The sequence below is a fragment of the Ctenocephalides felis genome, unplaced genomic scaffold (assembly GCF_003426905.1).
Source record: "Ctenocephalides felis isolate EL2017-DRISC unplaced genomic scaffold, ASM342690v1 CF-g0.4_SCAFFOLD_03570, whole genome shotgun sequence".
In the NCBI taxonomy this organism is placed as follows: domain Eukaryota; kingdom Metazoa; phylum Arthropoda; class Insecta; order Siphonaptera; family Pulicidae; genus Ctenocephalides; species Ctenocephalides felis.
In genome coordinates this window covers 20947682-20964773 of record NW_020539724.1, presented here as the reverse complement: position 1 = coordinate 20964773, position 17092 = coordinate 20947682, and the positions used below count along the sequence as shown (strand labels likewise).

Sequence of the window (17092 nt, the reverse complement as noted above, 5' to 3'; positions counted from 1 at the left end):
GTTTAAATATATATATATATATATATATATATATATATATATATATATATATATATATATATATATAATACAGTTATAACAGGAAAACTATCCACTTTTGAATAAATTCTGAAGTCATAACTGATTAATAAATATAATTTATCAATTGGTAAATTTACTCCAAAATTACATTAAAATATAATAAACATATATATACATATATATGTATAATATACATATACATATATATATATATATATATATATATATATATTTATAAATATATATCCCGGTTTGGCCAGGATAATCCCGGATTTCCACCTTCTGTCCCGGGTTCTATTAAAAGCATTATTTGTTCCGGATCTAGATCTTTTGTTCCGGGTTTTCAAGAAGTATAAACAAATTTAATCTTCACTCTTATTTGATAAAAAAATTAGAACAATCCTTTCAAATATCTAAAAATAAGATGTGCAAAGGATATGCTCATATGAAACAATACGTTATGAATGAAAAAATTGCTCAATACAATACGAGTGAAATTTTGAAGGCGGATTTAGAATAGCCTCTTACATTAATAATAACAAAAATTATGAAAACTTTTTGATGGGTGTCTGGCATTAGTACTATTTTCCTAAATTATATAAATAAATAAATTATAAAAATTAATTGTAATAATAAAATTACAAATTATAAAAAAAATTAACAAAATTTTATAAAAAGTTTAAAAGCGAAAAATATAAGATATAATATAACATATAATCGAATAATAAAGTTCTTGCAAAAAGTCAATTGTTCTGATTAAAAAATTGATTCATTTAAAACAAATGATTTTTGCATTGCATTCTTAAATAGTATTTTAAAATCAAAATAATTTTTTTAGCATACAGCCCCCGTCCAAGATTAGCATAACCTAAAATTACCGTCTGAATAATTCTCTGAAAGTGCACACTCCAACCAAAGTTTCTTGATTCTTCTTCTTAAGTTAATACTTTTTTTATAAAATATATCAAATTTTTGTTGTATTTTTTTATTTATGATTAAAATAATCAAATACAATGTTATGCTCAAAATTTTGATTCACGTATCGCTAAGTTATAAAATTCTTAAAAACAAATGGAATTTTACCTATGTTATTTCCATAAGAAACTTTGGTTGGGGTGTGAACTATCTTAAAGGTAATATTAAGAGCTAAAACGTTCAGAGAATTTCTTTTATCAATTTGGAAGCACGTGAGCACCTGGCAGCAAAAATAAAGCTGTATGTGTAGTAATTGACAATAACTACAGGTAATTTTATATTGTTATATACTTTTTGAAAGTAATAAAATTATCTACTTCTTTGGTGCTTCCCTTTAATAGCTAATTCATGCAAAATGCTAATTGTGATATAATTGTCACTTGTATCAATACATCCATCTGTGGAAAAACTAATAATTTTTCATATCTAATACCATAGTTGCTAATTCTATCTTCAAATTCTCTGCAATTACTTCAATTCTTCTAGTGACAATTCGTGCTTTGGCTTTTTTACTAATTATCTATCTTATTTTTCTTTTGTTTTTATGCGATAAAAAAATAATGCTTTGGCACATTCTTAAAAAAAATCACATCAGTTTTTAGCGAAATGAAGAGTTCTAATTACATCTATGAGTAGATCAGTATATAGTATGGCATGGATATTATAGTATATAGTTTGGCCTTGCATACCAAACTATTTCGCGACTTTATTGGCCAAGGGCCTGGATGTTCTTATTTGAATGATCCTTACAGTTTAGGTAAAAGTTGTCATTGAGCTTTTTAATTTGTTCGAGTATCGTCGATACGTCGATACTGTTCATGTAATTATTTTATAGAGTAATAGTGTCTCGTCAGTGGGTCCCTTGATTTGTTGAGTACTAGTCGTAAAGCTTTGTTTTGTACTGTCTGTAATCCAATTAAAAATGTAATGAAAATATTTATATTTATTGAAATATATGCTTGTTCAAGTTAAAAAAAAGTACTGTAGTCCAATTATTCATCTGTAAATGGTTTTTATTGTTAGCTAGTAAATACATTATTTTATATGACGCGATCGTTGCTTTTTTGTATTTTGCAGTGGATTAGTAAAAAAAAATATTGCTGGTTAGTTATTAAAGATTTTAGAAAAATAACTTTTTTCTTCTAATTTAAGAGTAATTGAATAGACATTTCAGAGTTTATTGGCTCTGGATAGTGGATATCATACATTTTTATTAGCAAAACGAGGGCGTATTTAAAATCGTGCCGCAGGCGCCATATGTTGCCTACCTCTGGTTTAAACTAAAATGCGCCAAAACTATAATATATGTAAGGATATATTAGTGCGATGAACATTTTTGTATTAATTTCATTTTGATAATATATTGATTTTGATGTTTCGGAACCAAGGTAAATAATTTTTACTTCTCGATTTACTGGTTTCATATTTCAATAATTAAATCTTGTTGATTGTAATATTTATAATGTTTTTTGTTATAAACATGAATATAAAACTTTTTATTGAAAACTAGATGACTCTACTTATGTTTACAATTAAAAAGTTAATTTTTTTTTTAATAACCTATACTGATATTTACGAAATAGTTAAAAATTATTATGTTTTTTTACACTACAGTCTATACCGAAATGTACATACAACCACCCATATGTATCTTTGATGTATAACTGCTTTAAATAAAGATGAGTATTTGCTTTTTTGAAAAACATTAAAAAACAATTTTTTCTTATAATTAGTTTTTTTATCGATATCCGACGTTATTCTGAAAAAAAAAATGCAATTACATCACTGAGAAGGATGTCATCGCACCGGGAAATGGTAAAGGCGTCTAAATTATTCTCATTCTTAAACTTGAGAGTAAGATAAACCTAATTTCAAAATTTCATACGAATTGGAGCACAGTAAAAAAAATCAGACCCCAAAACGCTCCATTGACTTGAGTAAATATTCCGTATTCGATGGCAAAAACGTGAAAATACTAACGTTTGTATGTGAAAAAGAAAAGGGCTGTTTTCAGGTTTTTTCCGGCAATTATTCGATTTTTTCTCGCCGTAAGAACGATCCTTCGACGTCACCGAACATTTAACAAAAAAAGAATTGAAGAAAAAGAATATTTTTTATATTATAGATAATTAGGCTATTTATAACTATAGCACCAGTTTATAAAATTCAACTTTTCTAATACCTAAATAAAGAAAAAAGATTATTATACTGGCACCCATTTACCTTCAAAATTCATAATTGTAATGATCAAATATGTATATATGAACACGTGTACTCAAATATTAAAAAGAAATTAAATATTATCTACGGATTATTAAATCGATTTCTGAGTAACAGGGTTTTTACTAAATTTACTTAAGAACGCACTTATTGCATACGTTGTAAAAGTGGCTCATGTTCTAATCTTATCAATCGAACTCAATTTTTTTTTTCATTACTATTATATGACGATTGCATTAAATCAACGAGAGTTGTATTGATAACTATGTCGCTGATTGCTGAAGATACTTCTAATACATAATTGACACCAAAATAAGTTGTAATATTAGATAATAAATTAAATTTTATACCACAGCCGAATAGTACTTTACAAGATTTCAAATTGCCAAAGTCCATGAAATCTAAATTGCCAATGTCCAAGATTGTTGACTTTCAGAGATGTAAAATTATAAATTGGGTATCTAGAAAATAAAATAGGAGTCAATATGAGAAAACAAAAAATGATTGCCAGATAAAAATAAGAAATACAAACAATACACCTACAATATAAATTTAACCAAGAAATCGATTTGCATAAGATTTAATTCAAAAAGAATTACGTATTTAATCATCATCAACTACATATTAATCTTCTCGATTGCAGAATTGGAAGTTAGTTACCCATATTAATTAATTATAAATAATTAACTAACTTCCAATGCTGTTTAAAATTATAATTATCATTCAATTAATTATCCAAATTAATGATATTTTACGAGACTTAAAAAGTACAATGTTAAATCCGACGTATTAATCTCTTTTTACTGCAATAGTACCAGAGGCTACGACACGAAAAAAAAATCAATGAACTAAGATTTAAAAAAAAATAGAAGTGATAACGATTACTAGAAATATGAGAAACTAAAATATTTTCTACATGCTCTCATAACCATATCATTGATTATGGTTATGTGAAATTATATTCATTTGATATCAATATACTTTGAAATTATTTATTTTATCAAAAATTGCATATTTTTTATGAAAAAACAGAATTGAAGTATAAATGCATCAGCAATAATAAATATGGAAATGCTCAATATAATGTTCATTAAAATTTCCATGCATTTTGTTAAAATAATCATAAAAAATAAAGTACTTATATATAAACTAATGCTGAATAAAATTAATTGATATATTTTCAATAAGTTACAAAATTTCAATTTTCATTAAAAATAATCATGCCAACGTCCATAAATACCAGAAATAATTTGCTTATGAAATTTCAAATAGTTTGTCGTTTAGTTAGTAATAAAATGCTTTATAAAATATACTTCCTCAATATTTTGAATAGTTTCTCAGAAATTTTAAACATTTGTTCAAATATACAAAATAAATTGACATACCTTCCTATGCCTAATCAAAATGGGATCGTATTTACGGAACTAATTGCCATTAATTACATTCTACCTACTATTATATAATAAATTAATTACTATTAATGACTATTATTGAGCAATTAATTTATCACAAATCACTCAAATCACATCGATATAAGTATTACATACTACGATACAAGAAAATAAAATGGATTAAGACTTGCATCAGCAGAATTCAAAAATCCAAATTTTTTAATATCAAAAATATTTTGATTTGATCGAATAGAAAAATGTGCCGAATATTTTATTTTACAATTGCTGACTAAATAATTAAGATTATTATAAAGGGCATGGTGTATACCTTTTATCATCTAAGGTAATGAATATTAATTACTATATATATTTAAAAAAAAATTGCACATATATGTTAGATAGTTTTGCGTAGAGAATTTTTAAATATAAGGAATTGTTATCTAACTAGATGAATACTAAAATATTATATTTATACTAAAAATGGCAGAAAATTTCTAGAAGCGAAATGGATTAAAATTATCTATAATTAATTTGTACTTTTTCTATACCTATAAAATACTTGGAATAATTTGAATAATTTCTATAATTAATTAAAACCTAATACATTAGGGTGGATCCAGTTTTTATGCCTATCGGACTTAACACAGTTTTGTTTCTATGGATCATATCAAGAAACTTTACTAAGGAAACCATAGTCCAGAAGCAAATTTCAAACCAGCAACGTTTTCAATACACATTTTTCTCTATATATTTAAATTAATATCAAAATTTAATTAAGATATAATTTAGTACATTCATAAAAGGTGAACCACTGGGTTTTCCTTTTAAAATTCTATGTTATTTGTCAAACTAATTACTCAATGTCTTTCTATTTAGAGACAGATTGTAATTTATACGAAAAACAATTAAATTACAATATTAAATTTCATTTAGCAAAAAATAAAATTTACTTGTTTGGAATTTGACAAAAATTTGCTTGGCTATAAATTTAATAATTAGAACAAAAATCCTTGAAATATTATAATAGGTCTATGAGCCTATTCAAAATTCAAACAATTTTTGTCAAAGTTTTATGAAATGACCCATAAAACCTAAATCAACATATTTCTCTGTGAAATTTTTCGGTTCCATATACAATTTGACCCACCCTAATATAGATTGTAAAAAAAATGTCATCTTGTTTCTTTAATTTTCTAAACAAAGTATTTTTAACAAAGTTGGGTTTGTTGTTGTTGCTCAAAAAATAGATATTTAGAAATACTCAAGAAGTTAATTAAACTTTATTTTTAAAACGAACATTTTATAAATCATTAATGAATTTTGTTGTATAATTATTATATAATTATTATATTATTGAGCCTTTATGTATAAGCATCATTATGTTAAATTTCCATCAACGATTGCTCAAATATTTTATTCATAATTAATTAAAAACTACCGCTATTCGTTTCGAGCATTACTCAAAAATATGTACATCTATCAATAGGAGATCAACGAATATTTTCACAATTTTCAGTTACAACTAGCTTATAAACTAATATTAGTAATTACTTCTTACTATACTAAAATCTCATGTAAATTTGGCACAGAGATTGAATTCACAGAATATTTGAGAATCTTATATCTAATGATAGACCACTTCAGAATAGAAAACTTTGTAAGAGATAAGGACAGTAAAATAATATCAAAATGCAATAAAATTTATTTCATTTAATAAATGCATTCAATTTACTTGGACCAGATATACAATTTTGAAACATTTGGTATAATATGGTATTTTGGTATAACAATAGTCAAGGATCGACACAAACTTGTTGTATCTTTAAATCAGATTAAAAAAGACCTAATTATGAAATAATTTATATTTTATTACCAGAATCTGATCAACATGGCAAAAAGGTGTTTAAGAAATAAATGCTCATAATTATCTAATATCACGTACTTATAAAATATATTAAATATACATTAAATAACAGTAATATTCCTTATTCTTACAAAGTATCTATTATCCTCAGTGGTCTTTAAAATATTCAAGGACGTCACACATTACAAAATCTATCATATATGCGGTTCATACTTTCTTCAAAAATCGCTCAATTTAAAAATTTAAGCAAGAGTAAGTTGATTAGCTTCAGCGTTTAACTATTTCCTATATCATAGATGTAATAAAATCTATAACATATTTTTCAATCTCTCTAAAATATGTATCACAAATAATTAGTATAATAATCAGATTAGCAGAACAATTATGAGATTATTATGGGATATTTGCACCTAATATCAAATATTTATTGCATAGTGGAGGGGTTGATCACAATATGATACAGGAAGCAAAATTTCAATAATTTTATAAGTTTTAAATTAATAATCTATTTTTTGGAATCACCTAACTATTTTTCTTGCTTTCGATAATTGTTTTTAAAATCTCTCATACCAGATATCCCTGTCTAACTGAGATATGAAAAATAAAATAAAAAAATCTTTGCTATTGAAAAATAATGGTTATTCAATTTTTAATGCAAAAAAATTATTAATGTCTAAACTGACTGTTTTCTATATGGCGTTTTATCGAAAATGATTTATTAATTATGAGTATATTAATTATAGATTATAGTTGGGACTAATTGCAAAAATTCTTTTTTAAAATGCGATTACCCTAATTCCAAAATAATTTCAATAACATATTAATAATTGAGCAGTAATATAATTCATAGAAAAATGTATTCTCCTAGTTGTAAGAAAAAAATCTTGGCACTCTAAGGAAAGTTCTTTAGGTTATTTTGGCAGACAATGGATTCACAGGGTCTCCATTTATTATTTTGAAAATTTAATTAAATAGTCATGTTAGTGACTAATATTTTAGTCAATCATTTACAAATCACAAGCGTAAAACTGATTTTTTTATGTCTAATAAGTTTAAAATGAAGCATCATTGTAAATGAAGTCATAGTTTAACCCTCCGTCGGTCGGATATTTTTTCACCTTCGAACGGTCGGAAAGGTCTGGCTGGACCACCATTCATTTTACATGCATTTATATGGGATAAATGAGTTTTTGGTGTCTTATGTATTAACGATTATATAAAAAAATCAAGAAATATAAAAAAAACGTTGCTTTTTTTGTTAATTTTTCTGTTTTAAATCAATGAAAAACAGTATTTATTCTTTTTGGCGCCTGAATGAATGTGTGCATTAATCATCCGATTTTCAGTGTTTGCGATTACCAATAAGTTTGGTAGGTTTTCAAGAAACTCTCGTCATGAAAATACTAACATTCATGTTAGAACACATAGCAAAGAATATAAACAACGCAGTTTGAATAGAAAATACCATGAAAAAGCGTATATTTCATACAAAATGTATGCGTGGTCTAGACAGACCTTTCCGACCGTTCGAAGTATAAAAAAAATTAAATCCTTATAATTATCCTTCTGTACATTTTTTCGTCCTGATTTTTTCATTGATCGACAGCTAATGAAATTTTAGGAAAAGTCAAGAAATTTCAAGTCGATAGGATTACTAGAAGTATTTTTTTTTTGTAATTGAAGTCTGAAAGTCTGGCCAGACCACGCCGACCGACGGAGGGTTAAACAAACTATCCTAATAAAATTGCATTTGTTTTTATAACTCTTACAATTTGGAATAAGAATGAATCCCATAAAAATTAAATTAACAGGTATATAATAAAAAAATGGAAATAAATAAATAAATTCAGCTTTCGACTACAATAAGTCATTTTGAAAATCGTTATGTAAAGCTTTAAATTCCATTTTCTGAGTTTTGCAATTTATATTTTGGTGGTGTAAGTAGTAAGTTTATGGTCAAATATTTTTTCAAAGAAAGTTTTGATTTCAATCATTATCTGATACTAATATTCAATGTATAAGTATCTTTTTTAACAATAAGCAACCTAAATATAATTCTAATGCAAAAGTATCCCATTGATAAACTTTTCTAAATAAAATTTCCTTTCTAAATGAAATGTCACAAAAATTAAATTTTTATTTTCTGAATTAATAATATTGAATTCATTATATATATCAATATTATGAAAAATTAATCATCAATAAAAATTGAATCAAATTATTTTATTAAATTAAAGATTAAAATGACTAATAAAAATATATGGATATCACTCAAAAATTTCCAAGGATTAATTTATAGTTGATACATTAATATTATCTACTTGTAAGAATTATTATAAAAGAAACAAGAAATAATTAGGCAAATTCACTATTCACTATTAAAAAAATTCTAATGAGAAAATATATGTCTGAAGTTTTGAAAAAAACAAAATTTTTAAAAATAAATGTGCTTTATCCGCGAATATAACGTAAGTTTAAAGCAAATTAAACAGAAACGAAATGTTTCTAAATTTTTTTAAAATTCTTATAACCAAAAATAGTTTCTATTTCTATATAATGCAAACGAATTATTCGATTCCGAACATTTAAAAAAAATCTATATATTTTAAGTTGAAGTTCAAAGCCCTCTCACACACCAACATTTAAATCTAAAGTCGTGTTATTTCGAGCAAGAATTTTCCTATAAACTAGTTTTATGTATATTTATTAATACTGATTGGTAAAGACTTTTGAGCATATTTACTATTACTCCATTGTACCGGTACTAATAGACCGGTACGAATGTTTAAATATTTACAAAAATAATATTAATATTACTGACTAGATAAATCTATAGTTCGACGACTTATGCATATACTAGACTGGACTGAGAGAAGATAAAAATATATTTATTATTTCTAATCATTTAGTTAATAATTATTGGGTGGAGTGAAAAATTCTGAGCGTTTACCACATCGATTTCAAAATTGTCTTTTTTTTAAAAAAAAACCGTAGATACTTTTTATTTTAGGGTCGTCTATTAATCACGTAAGGTTTTTATTTAAGGGGAGAGGGGGTGGTTTTGACAAAAAATCACGAAATATTACGTAGGGAAGGGAGGGATTTAGTAAGATATCATGAGTATTTATTTTTCACCATATTTTTTTTTAAATACAAGCATTTTCAAACAAAAATTTGAAATTTTATATTTTTTCTCCTAACTAAAAATACACTTAAAATTTGGTGGGGAGGGCAGTAGTTTTTAATATATCCAGGGAGGAGAGGAGTCTAAAAATCTTTAAAAAATCGATCACGTGTGATTAATGGACGCCCACTTAAGGAGTTCGTAGCATATTAGTAGTGCTTAGATCTTGCAACCACAAGGTGGCAACACCGAGCTTCAGTCAACCTGATATCAAGCTGTAGTAATCTATTCTATTCTACTTGCACTTGGAAATATAGTTCAAAATATACTTCCAAGTATAGCCCATGTACAAAATTATTCATTAAAGTATATATCACAACTAGAAAGGACCACCATTGAGACACCCTTAAATAGTCTTTAAATGGCCATTGAAAGGCAACCCAATGGTAGTACATTTAACTAAACAAAAATAATTACTAAAAGTCTTCATATAATAGACTACAAATTGTAGATCACAATAAAAAATCTTTGGTTTCGTACATGCCGTTTGTAATTATACTGAATGATCGTTAAATTTAAGGTTTTAAAAATTAATGAAATGGACTTTAGTTAGAGTTTTTCTTCTTCAGTTTTAATAGAAAGAGAAATCTTCAAAACATATCCAAAATAATTATGAAACCAGCATGTGATATATATGAATCATCAGAATTCTACTATAATGAGTTGATCAAAAAAAACTTTAATTAGATTTGACTTCATCGATATTTCTAAAAAGTGCGTATTAGTATCAAATTTTCAATAGTATGTATAAGTAGAGGTTTATTCAAAAGAGCTAAGTATTCTTAATAATTATGCTTAGAAGAAAATTGGAGTCAAAAGTTGTAAATACATACATATTTACATTGTCACTATAATATATCGTAGTAAGTAGAAAAATATAATAAGAAAACGTTATTATAAAATATATATGAGAGTTTTCATAGTGCATGGATTTCGCATAGTTAAAGAGTATTTAATCGGTATAATATGGTAATAGGAGTATCATGGGTACGCTTTCATTTAAATGCATAGTAAATCTAGTTGTCCAAGTAATAAAATCACTTAAACGTTCTTAATAGTTGCCCCAAAAATTAAAAAAATCACTCGTATTCGGCTGATTAATATATAAACTACATAAAATAAACCGTATTTTATCTTATTGATCACTTTCATTAAATGGATCTTTCTGTATAAACCTGGAGATTCAAGTCAACTAAATCACACAGTCAAAAGATCAATGATTGATCATATAAATATATCAATTCACTAATCTAATAGTATCAAATTTTAATAGCAGACAAGTACGAAGTACGAGCGTCATTTTATAATAAAAATAATCTCATTTCATGTACGAATAATCTTCAAAACATAGTCATGTACTCCCGGACTAAACTACTTTCATAGGTATTCAAGAAAATTATGAGAATTATAAGATATGAATAAAAAGAAAAACAATTGTTCATAGATGTTGCAGTTTTCCCTGAGTGCATTTTATAGAATTTTTGTCTAAACATATGAAAACCATAAGCAAAAATGGTATTCGTTTCAAATTTGTTATTAATTTTATAATTAAGCTGAAGAAACGCAAAGTGCATATAAAACGCAAGTATAACCATATATTTCAATTACTATTTAATTTAATTATTTAAATAGTAATTAACTATTTTAATTACTATTTAAATATTTCCTGTCGTTTGAACAATTTATGAAGTCGAGAAATATAGATCTATGTTTTGAAAACGAGACACGGGGGCAAATATGGATTGTGATCTAATTATATAATTATATTTAAAATTTTGTTACCTTTCTCTCCCAATTACAAAATTTCATTTACAAAATTTTGAATTTCCTACATTTTTGGAAAATCCACTTTTTGAATTTGTACCACCTGATCTCCAACTGATTGAACCCTCTAATACTAATCATCAAGCAAGAGTGAAAAAGACACCACCATCGCCAGTGCAACGAGTTAGAGTAGAGAAGATACATGTGCACGAAGACAAGTATTGTCCAAAATATCAAAGCCAAGGTCAATCTGATTTTGGAGATGTTTCTTTTCAGTTTTCTGTATGGAAATGTTCCTGTAAATAATAAATTGATATCATTTATGACGAAATAAACATTCGGTGAATATTTATGTTTTTTTGCTTACCGGTTTTATGAAATTCTTGTAAAATCTGTTCCTTCTCAGACCACTTTCTTTCTAACCATTGTCTCAAATCAACATCAGACAGAGAATTCAAATACTTCCCGGAATATCTTCTAAATAAGAAATGTACCTAAAATGACGTCAAGTATTAATGAAAGATATAAAATACACTTTTATAAAATACACGATTGTAAAACTAGAACCATTATACTTGTTTATCTATGACTAGAACATTGTACCGCATGCACATTACGGACCTTACTTTTGCCGATTCGGCCGCCAGAAGTCTTTTAGATTTTCAATACAAAAATAACAATGACTAAATAGTATTTTATTCTCACCACACCATCTATAATCTTTTATTATATAAGAACACTAAATATAAATTTTATGAAAAAACAAAGTGTTAGACTTTGGCAACGTTAGGTTATCTAATGCCCGATATTTTGTGCGTGGTGGCCTAAAAGGACGAAGAGCAAAGACGACATCTATGGAAAAATGAAACCTAGGAAAAGGTTGGCGCTTGGCGAAGAACCTTTCGATGAAATTCAATAACAAACATTTGAATTCACTGAACTGTATATTGCGTCATCAATCGACGTTCGAATAAACATTTTCATAATTTACCAAGTACATAGAGGTTATAATTTTTACTAATTGTGTTTTGATGCTAATAACTTTATCTTTTATCACAAACAGTTCGGATCTTTTTAACATGAATTGGACCTACACCTACCCGAACTAAAATACCAGGTGCGAAAATATAAATTAGCCAACTTTTTCAATACGATCGATGGTTTAGGTGTTCAACTTATGAAAAGCCTAACATGCAGCATCTTTATTAAATATATTTATGAAGATCAATAAAATCCTGTATAATTGATACTTCGAATATTTTTAAATCAATATACCTCCTCAGGAAAATGTCCTTTAACAGCATCCATCTCGTTTTGGGCCACAGTTTTTCTATAAGCAACCGTGATGTCATAAACAGAATCTAAAGAATGGCAGGCCCCCATGGCTCGAACTAGAAGACAGAAACCTCTCGGCCTGCAAAATTTAATAAATAGTTATAAATATATAAATGTAAAATTCATGATTTACCTCTAAGATAATGTACCTCTCAATGTTCTGAATAGTATTAGGGTTTGTCAAAAAAAAAAATTGACATGAGTGTTATGTGTATATATCCAGCGCCGGTCCTACCTTCATTGCGATATGCATGCGAAAAATGCGGGCGCACGCTGTAGGGGGCGCCAACACGAAATTTATAATATAGTTTTTTCAATGTCATTCAAGAAATATATAATTTCTTTGCATCTATTTCTAATTTTTGAATATTATTTTTAAAATATGTTAAATTTTTTTCTTTGAAACAACAATCTGGTGAACGATGGGAAAGTAAAGATAAATGCATACAATACGGCCCTTACGATATCAACTAGGAGAAGTTTACGATGCAATTTTGAATATTTTATGTAATTAAAAATTAAATTAAAATAATCCAACGTGAAGTACCAGTGTTATGTATTAATAATGAAAGGCTAAAAACTTTTTGCTCTCTATGATTTGCTCAATAGAATAAATCGCATAAAATATCCAAAATAAATAAGTAAATTGTTTCAAAACCCAAATATTAATATTACACATGAGTTAGAAATAATTCAATATTTAAAAATATTCTTGCAAGCAATAATGAAGATACTCAAAATTTTCGGATATTTCATTGTAGATTCAAAAAATAATAGCATGACTAAAATAGCTAACAAGAAAAAAATGTAAATGATTGGAAACAACAAAGAAAGCTTGTAGAAAAAAACATCGAAGAATAAAATTTGAGAAAAAAGTAGAAACAAAAAATTTGCTATTTTTATTATAATTAATATCTATAACTATTATTATATTATTAATTTATTACCTTGGGTGCAGCACGTGGTTGTACAGAGGCTTATTTTTACTCCTTGCATACTCATGTGCTTTCCTCAAAGTATTCTTTGACAAATCTGTTCCTTCTGGAAATATTAACAGTTGGAAAGGTCTTCTATCAAAACTATCCAAAATACCATCATCAAACTTCTTCAAATCATTTTCTTGAACAATTTGGTCCACTTTCAAAGAATGTGACACATATGAGATTCTATTTGCAGTTAAACTTTGTTTACTTAAACATTCTTCAAAATTCATAACATTTGTAGTATAACCGTCGTATAAAATAGTTTCAAATGACGTCAAAGGTTTTGAATTAGAATTCGCGCTTTTATAAACATCATTATTACATTTTTGATTAGTAGCTTTATTATTATGAATTAGTTTGTGTTGTTTAAAATAATTTCTCACGCTATTGTTAACGTATTTGATTTTGGTTCTTGGAATAGTTGGGTTTCTACTAATTTTATGAATCCATTTTCCAAATTTTTGGCGTTTTATCACATTCAAATTGTGATCGATAGATTTATTGGTGCTGTCGAAAATATTGTAATATTTTTTCATTTTATCAAAATAACTCAGAGATTTTATATTTTTAGTATGATTTATATTATTTTTCAATTTTTCTTCTTCTTCCATGAAAATCTTCTCTTTAATACAACAATAGTCACCATTGAGATCCTCGTCGCAAATTTTAGATTTCAACAGCATTTTTCTGATTTTTTTACATTTTTTAAACTGTTTTGAGTCAGTATTAATTTTGTTGTCAGAATTTAGTAATTTATTAAGTTTTGTTTTGTGCAAAGAACTCTGGAATTCTTCAACACATTTTGCATCAGTTTCTAGTAAAGTTTTATTGAATCTTACTTTCTTTGTATTGCTCAATGCAGGTTGAAGAATATTTTGACAATTTTCTATATTGTTTTTAGTTGTTAAATTAAAATCAGAATTTTTTCTCATTACATCATTGTAATAATTTTTCTGCAAATATATGTGAGTATTTTTTAAGTTTTCCATATTTTCCAAATTTTTATCATTTTCAGCATTACAATGGACAAAACCTTGACTGACTTTACCGTCGTTAGCTTCATATATTTTATTACATTTTTTATATTTTCCTTTATTCCTAGTATAAATATTGTTGTATTTCTTTGCCTTTGTTAATATACTATCAATACTCCAATTATTATAAATATATTCATTCCTTTTCCTATGGTTTTTTATAATTACTGGGAATTTTATTGGTTTCGTTTTAACATTCAATTTTTTGACAACTCTTGATTTATTTTTGGTCTGATGTTTACTACCAGCACTGGAAGGCTGTATTTTATTTTTATCATTAACATTTAGTGTTTTCTCGCCATCTTTCACAGTTTGCGAAAAATCATCCTCAAATTCGCCAAATTGACGATCAGAATTTGAGTACAATAATTCATTTTTCAATCTACACCGAAGTGCTTTTTTATAATGCATATTTAAAAGTTTTCTTGGACTAAACCTCTGTGTATATTTAGGACAATTTTTCAATTCATTTAAAATATCGGTTTTATAAATTTTTGTTAACAAGTTTACATGCCCATCATAAAATGGTTTGTAATTGGATTTTTGTAAATATTTTTTTAAACATTTAATAGCAGTACTGTGATTCTTACTTCTCGAGCAAAATTCTAGAAAAGTACTAAACTTTAATCTTTTGCACATTTTTAAAAATATTAGTTTTAATTTAAGAAATTTTCTATATTTGCTACTGATTTTTCTATAATTGCTCAATGCGTGTTTTGTTCTAACTGATAAATCATCTTTTTGGTTACTGTCGGTTCTTAAAATTCTATTAAATTTTAGTAATATAACTTTATCTTGATAATTAGAATGTTTTCGAATGTTATATTTGATAGTGGTTCTCGGTGTTAAAACTTTGGGAACACTGTCCATATTTGTACAATTATCATTAATAATTTTTGAATTTTCTGCTTCCGCATTACCTAAATTAGTTGCTGTTTTTGGTTCCAAGTCTGATGTATTTGTGGTGCCTATTTCTTCATCCATAAGTCGTAACTTTTCAAGTTCATCATATTCACGAATTCCGAAATTAGCTCCAGATATTTCAGATAAATATCTAACTGTCTCAATGAGCTGATCTCGATCATGAGCCCAGTTTCGTTTTATATAAGGAAAGCTGCACATTTGCATGACCCAACCTAAAAATATAAAAAAAATCATATAATATATTCAAAGTTTGATAAAATCAAGTTCAATTTGTCTGAACTTCCTTGATTTTAATACTGAGCTATGAACAATAATATATTTTAATGTCTTACCTGGTCCAGGTAAATGTTTAATTTCATCCTTTAACACATATTTCATATTATGAGTAGGGCGCATCAAATTTTTGAAACTAAAAACAGAAGATTTTGTGCTTGCTTCATAATCGACTTTTGTGGTGTCAGTATTCATCAAATCATCAAAATTATTTTTACTCTCATAAATTTTCCTGCACCTCAAGCCTGAGTTTGAGATGCTATTAAGATAATTCTTTGGTTCAGGTTTTATTGGTGAATTTAGGTTGTTACTCAATGCCTTGCTGGTAAAATACACTTCTTTTTTCAATACATCACAAACACTTGCTAAAGAACAAATTTCTTCATTGTCTACTTTATTTAATTTTCTTAAATGTATATTTTCTAAACTATTATCTATTCTATCTGTATCAATTTGTCTAATAGTACTATCATTGCTTAAATCACAACTTCTCTTCTTCATGACATCTTTACAAGTCGAAACATTATTGGAATCAAAATAGATATCACCATTTTCCAATGTCCAATAATTCACTTCATTTTCATCACATGTTTTGATTTCATCACAAGTTTCATCAGTACCATAGTCTCTGTCATCAGTCTCTAAGGCATGCAGGCCCAACCAGGCATAATTCCAGTCCAGTCTCGTCCTGTGGTTCATCAGGAATAATGATCCACGATCTTTTTTGCGGAATGGTGATCCGTATGTGAAAATTTTTGTTTTGTAACATAATTCTAATAATGCCTGTAAAAGAAGGTAATATTTATTGCAGCAAATTAAAAATTGTCGTCGCAATAATAAAACAAATTAAGCATTTGGGCCGTGTACTAAACGTAAGTTTATTGATTAGAAATTATTTCTATATTATTCGAAGTTTCTATAAATCTTGGAAGTTATTAAAATGAAAAATATTTTTTAGGAAAACAGCTGTTCAAAGAATGAGATTATATCGCCAGCGAAAAAGTAAAGAAAAATACAAGCAGTCTATAAATGTATGTTAATTTTAATTGCATGAAGTTCTTCAAACACAATTACATAATGAGTGAAGTTGCGAAAACAATATTTGTTTAGGCGTTGTTTAACAT

The 17092-nt window shown here is 26.6% G+C and overlaps 1 protein-coding gene across 1 annotated transcript in view; it reads right to left on the bottom strand.

The window, feature by feature from the left end:
- The window catches only part of LOC113383566, a 29126-nt gene that overhangs the window by 183 nt on the left and 11851 nt on the right, over nt 1-17092 (bottom strand). Inside the window, exons 4-11 of the mRNA XM_026621823.1 lie at nt 16028-16751; nt 15483-15907; nt 15017-15209; nt 14512-14623; nt 13702-14037; nt 12695-12833; nt 11787-11913; nt 11438-11715 (exon numbers count right to left, since the gene is read on the bottom strand). Of these exons, the coding sequence (XP_026477608.1) occupies nt 11465-11715; nt 11787-11913; nt 12695-12833; nt 13702-14037; nt 14512-14623; nt 15017-15209; nt 15483-15907; nt 16028-16751 (2307 nt within the window). The 3' untranslated portion in view covers nt 11438-11464. The remainder of the gene's footprint in view (nt 1-11437; nt 11716-11786; nt 11914-12694; nt 12834-13701; nt 14038-14511; nt 14624-15016; nt 15210-15482; nt 15908-16027; nt 16752-17092) is intronic.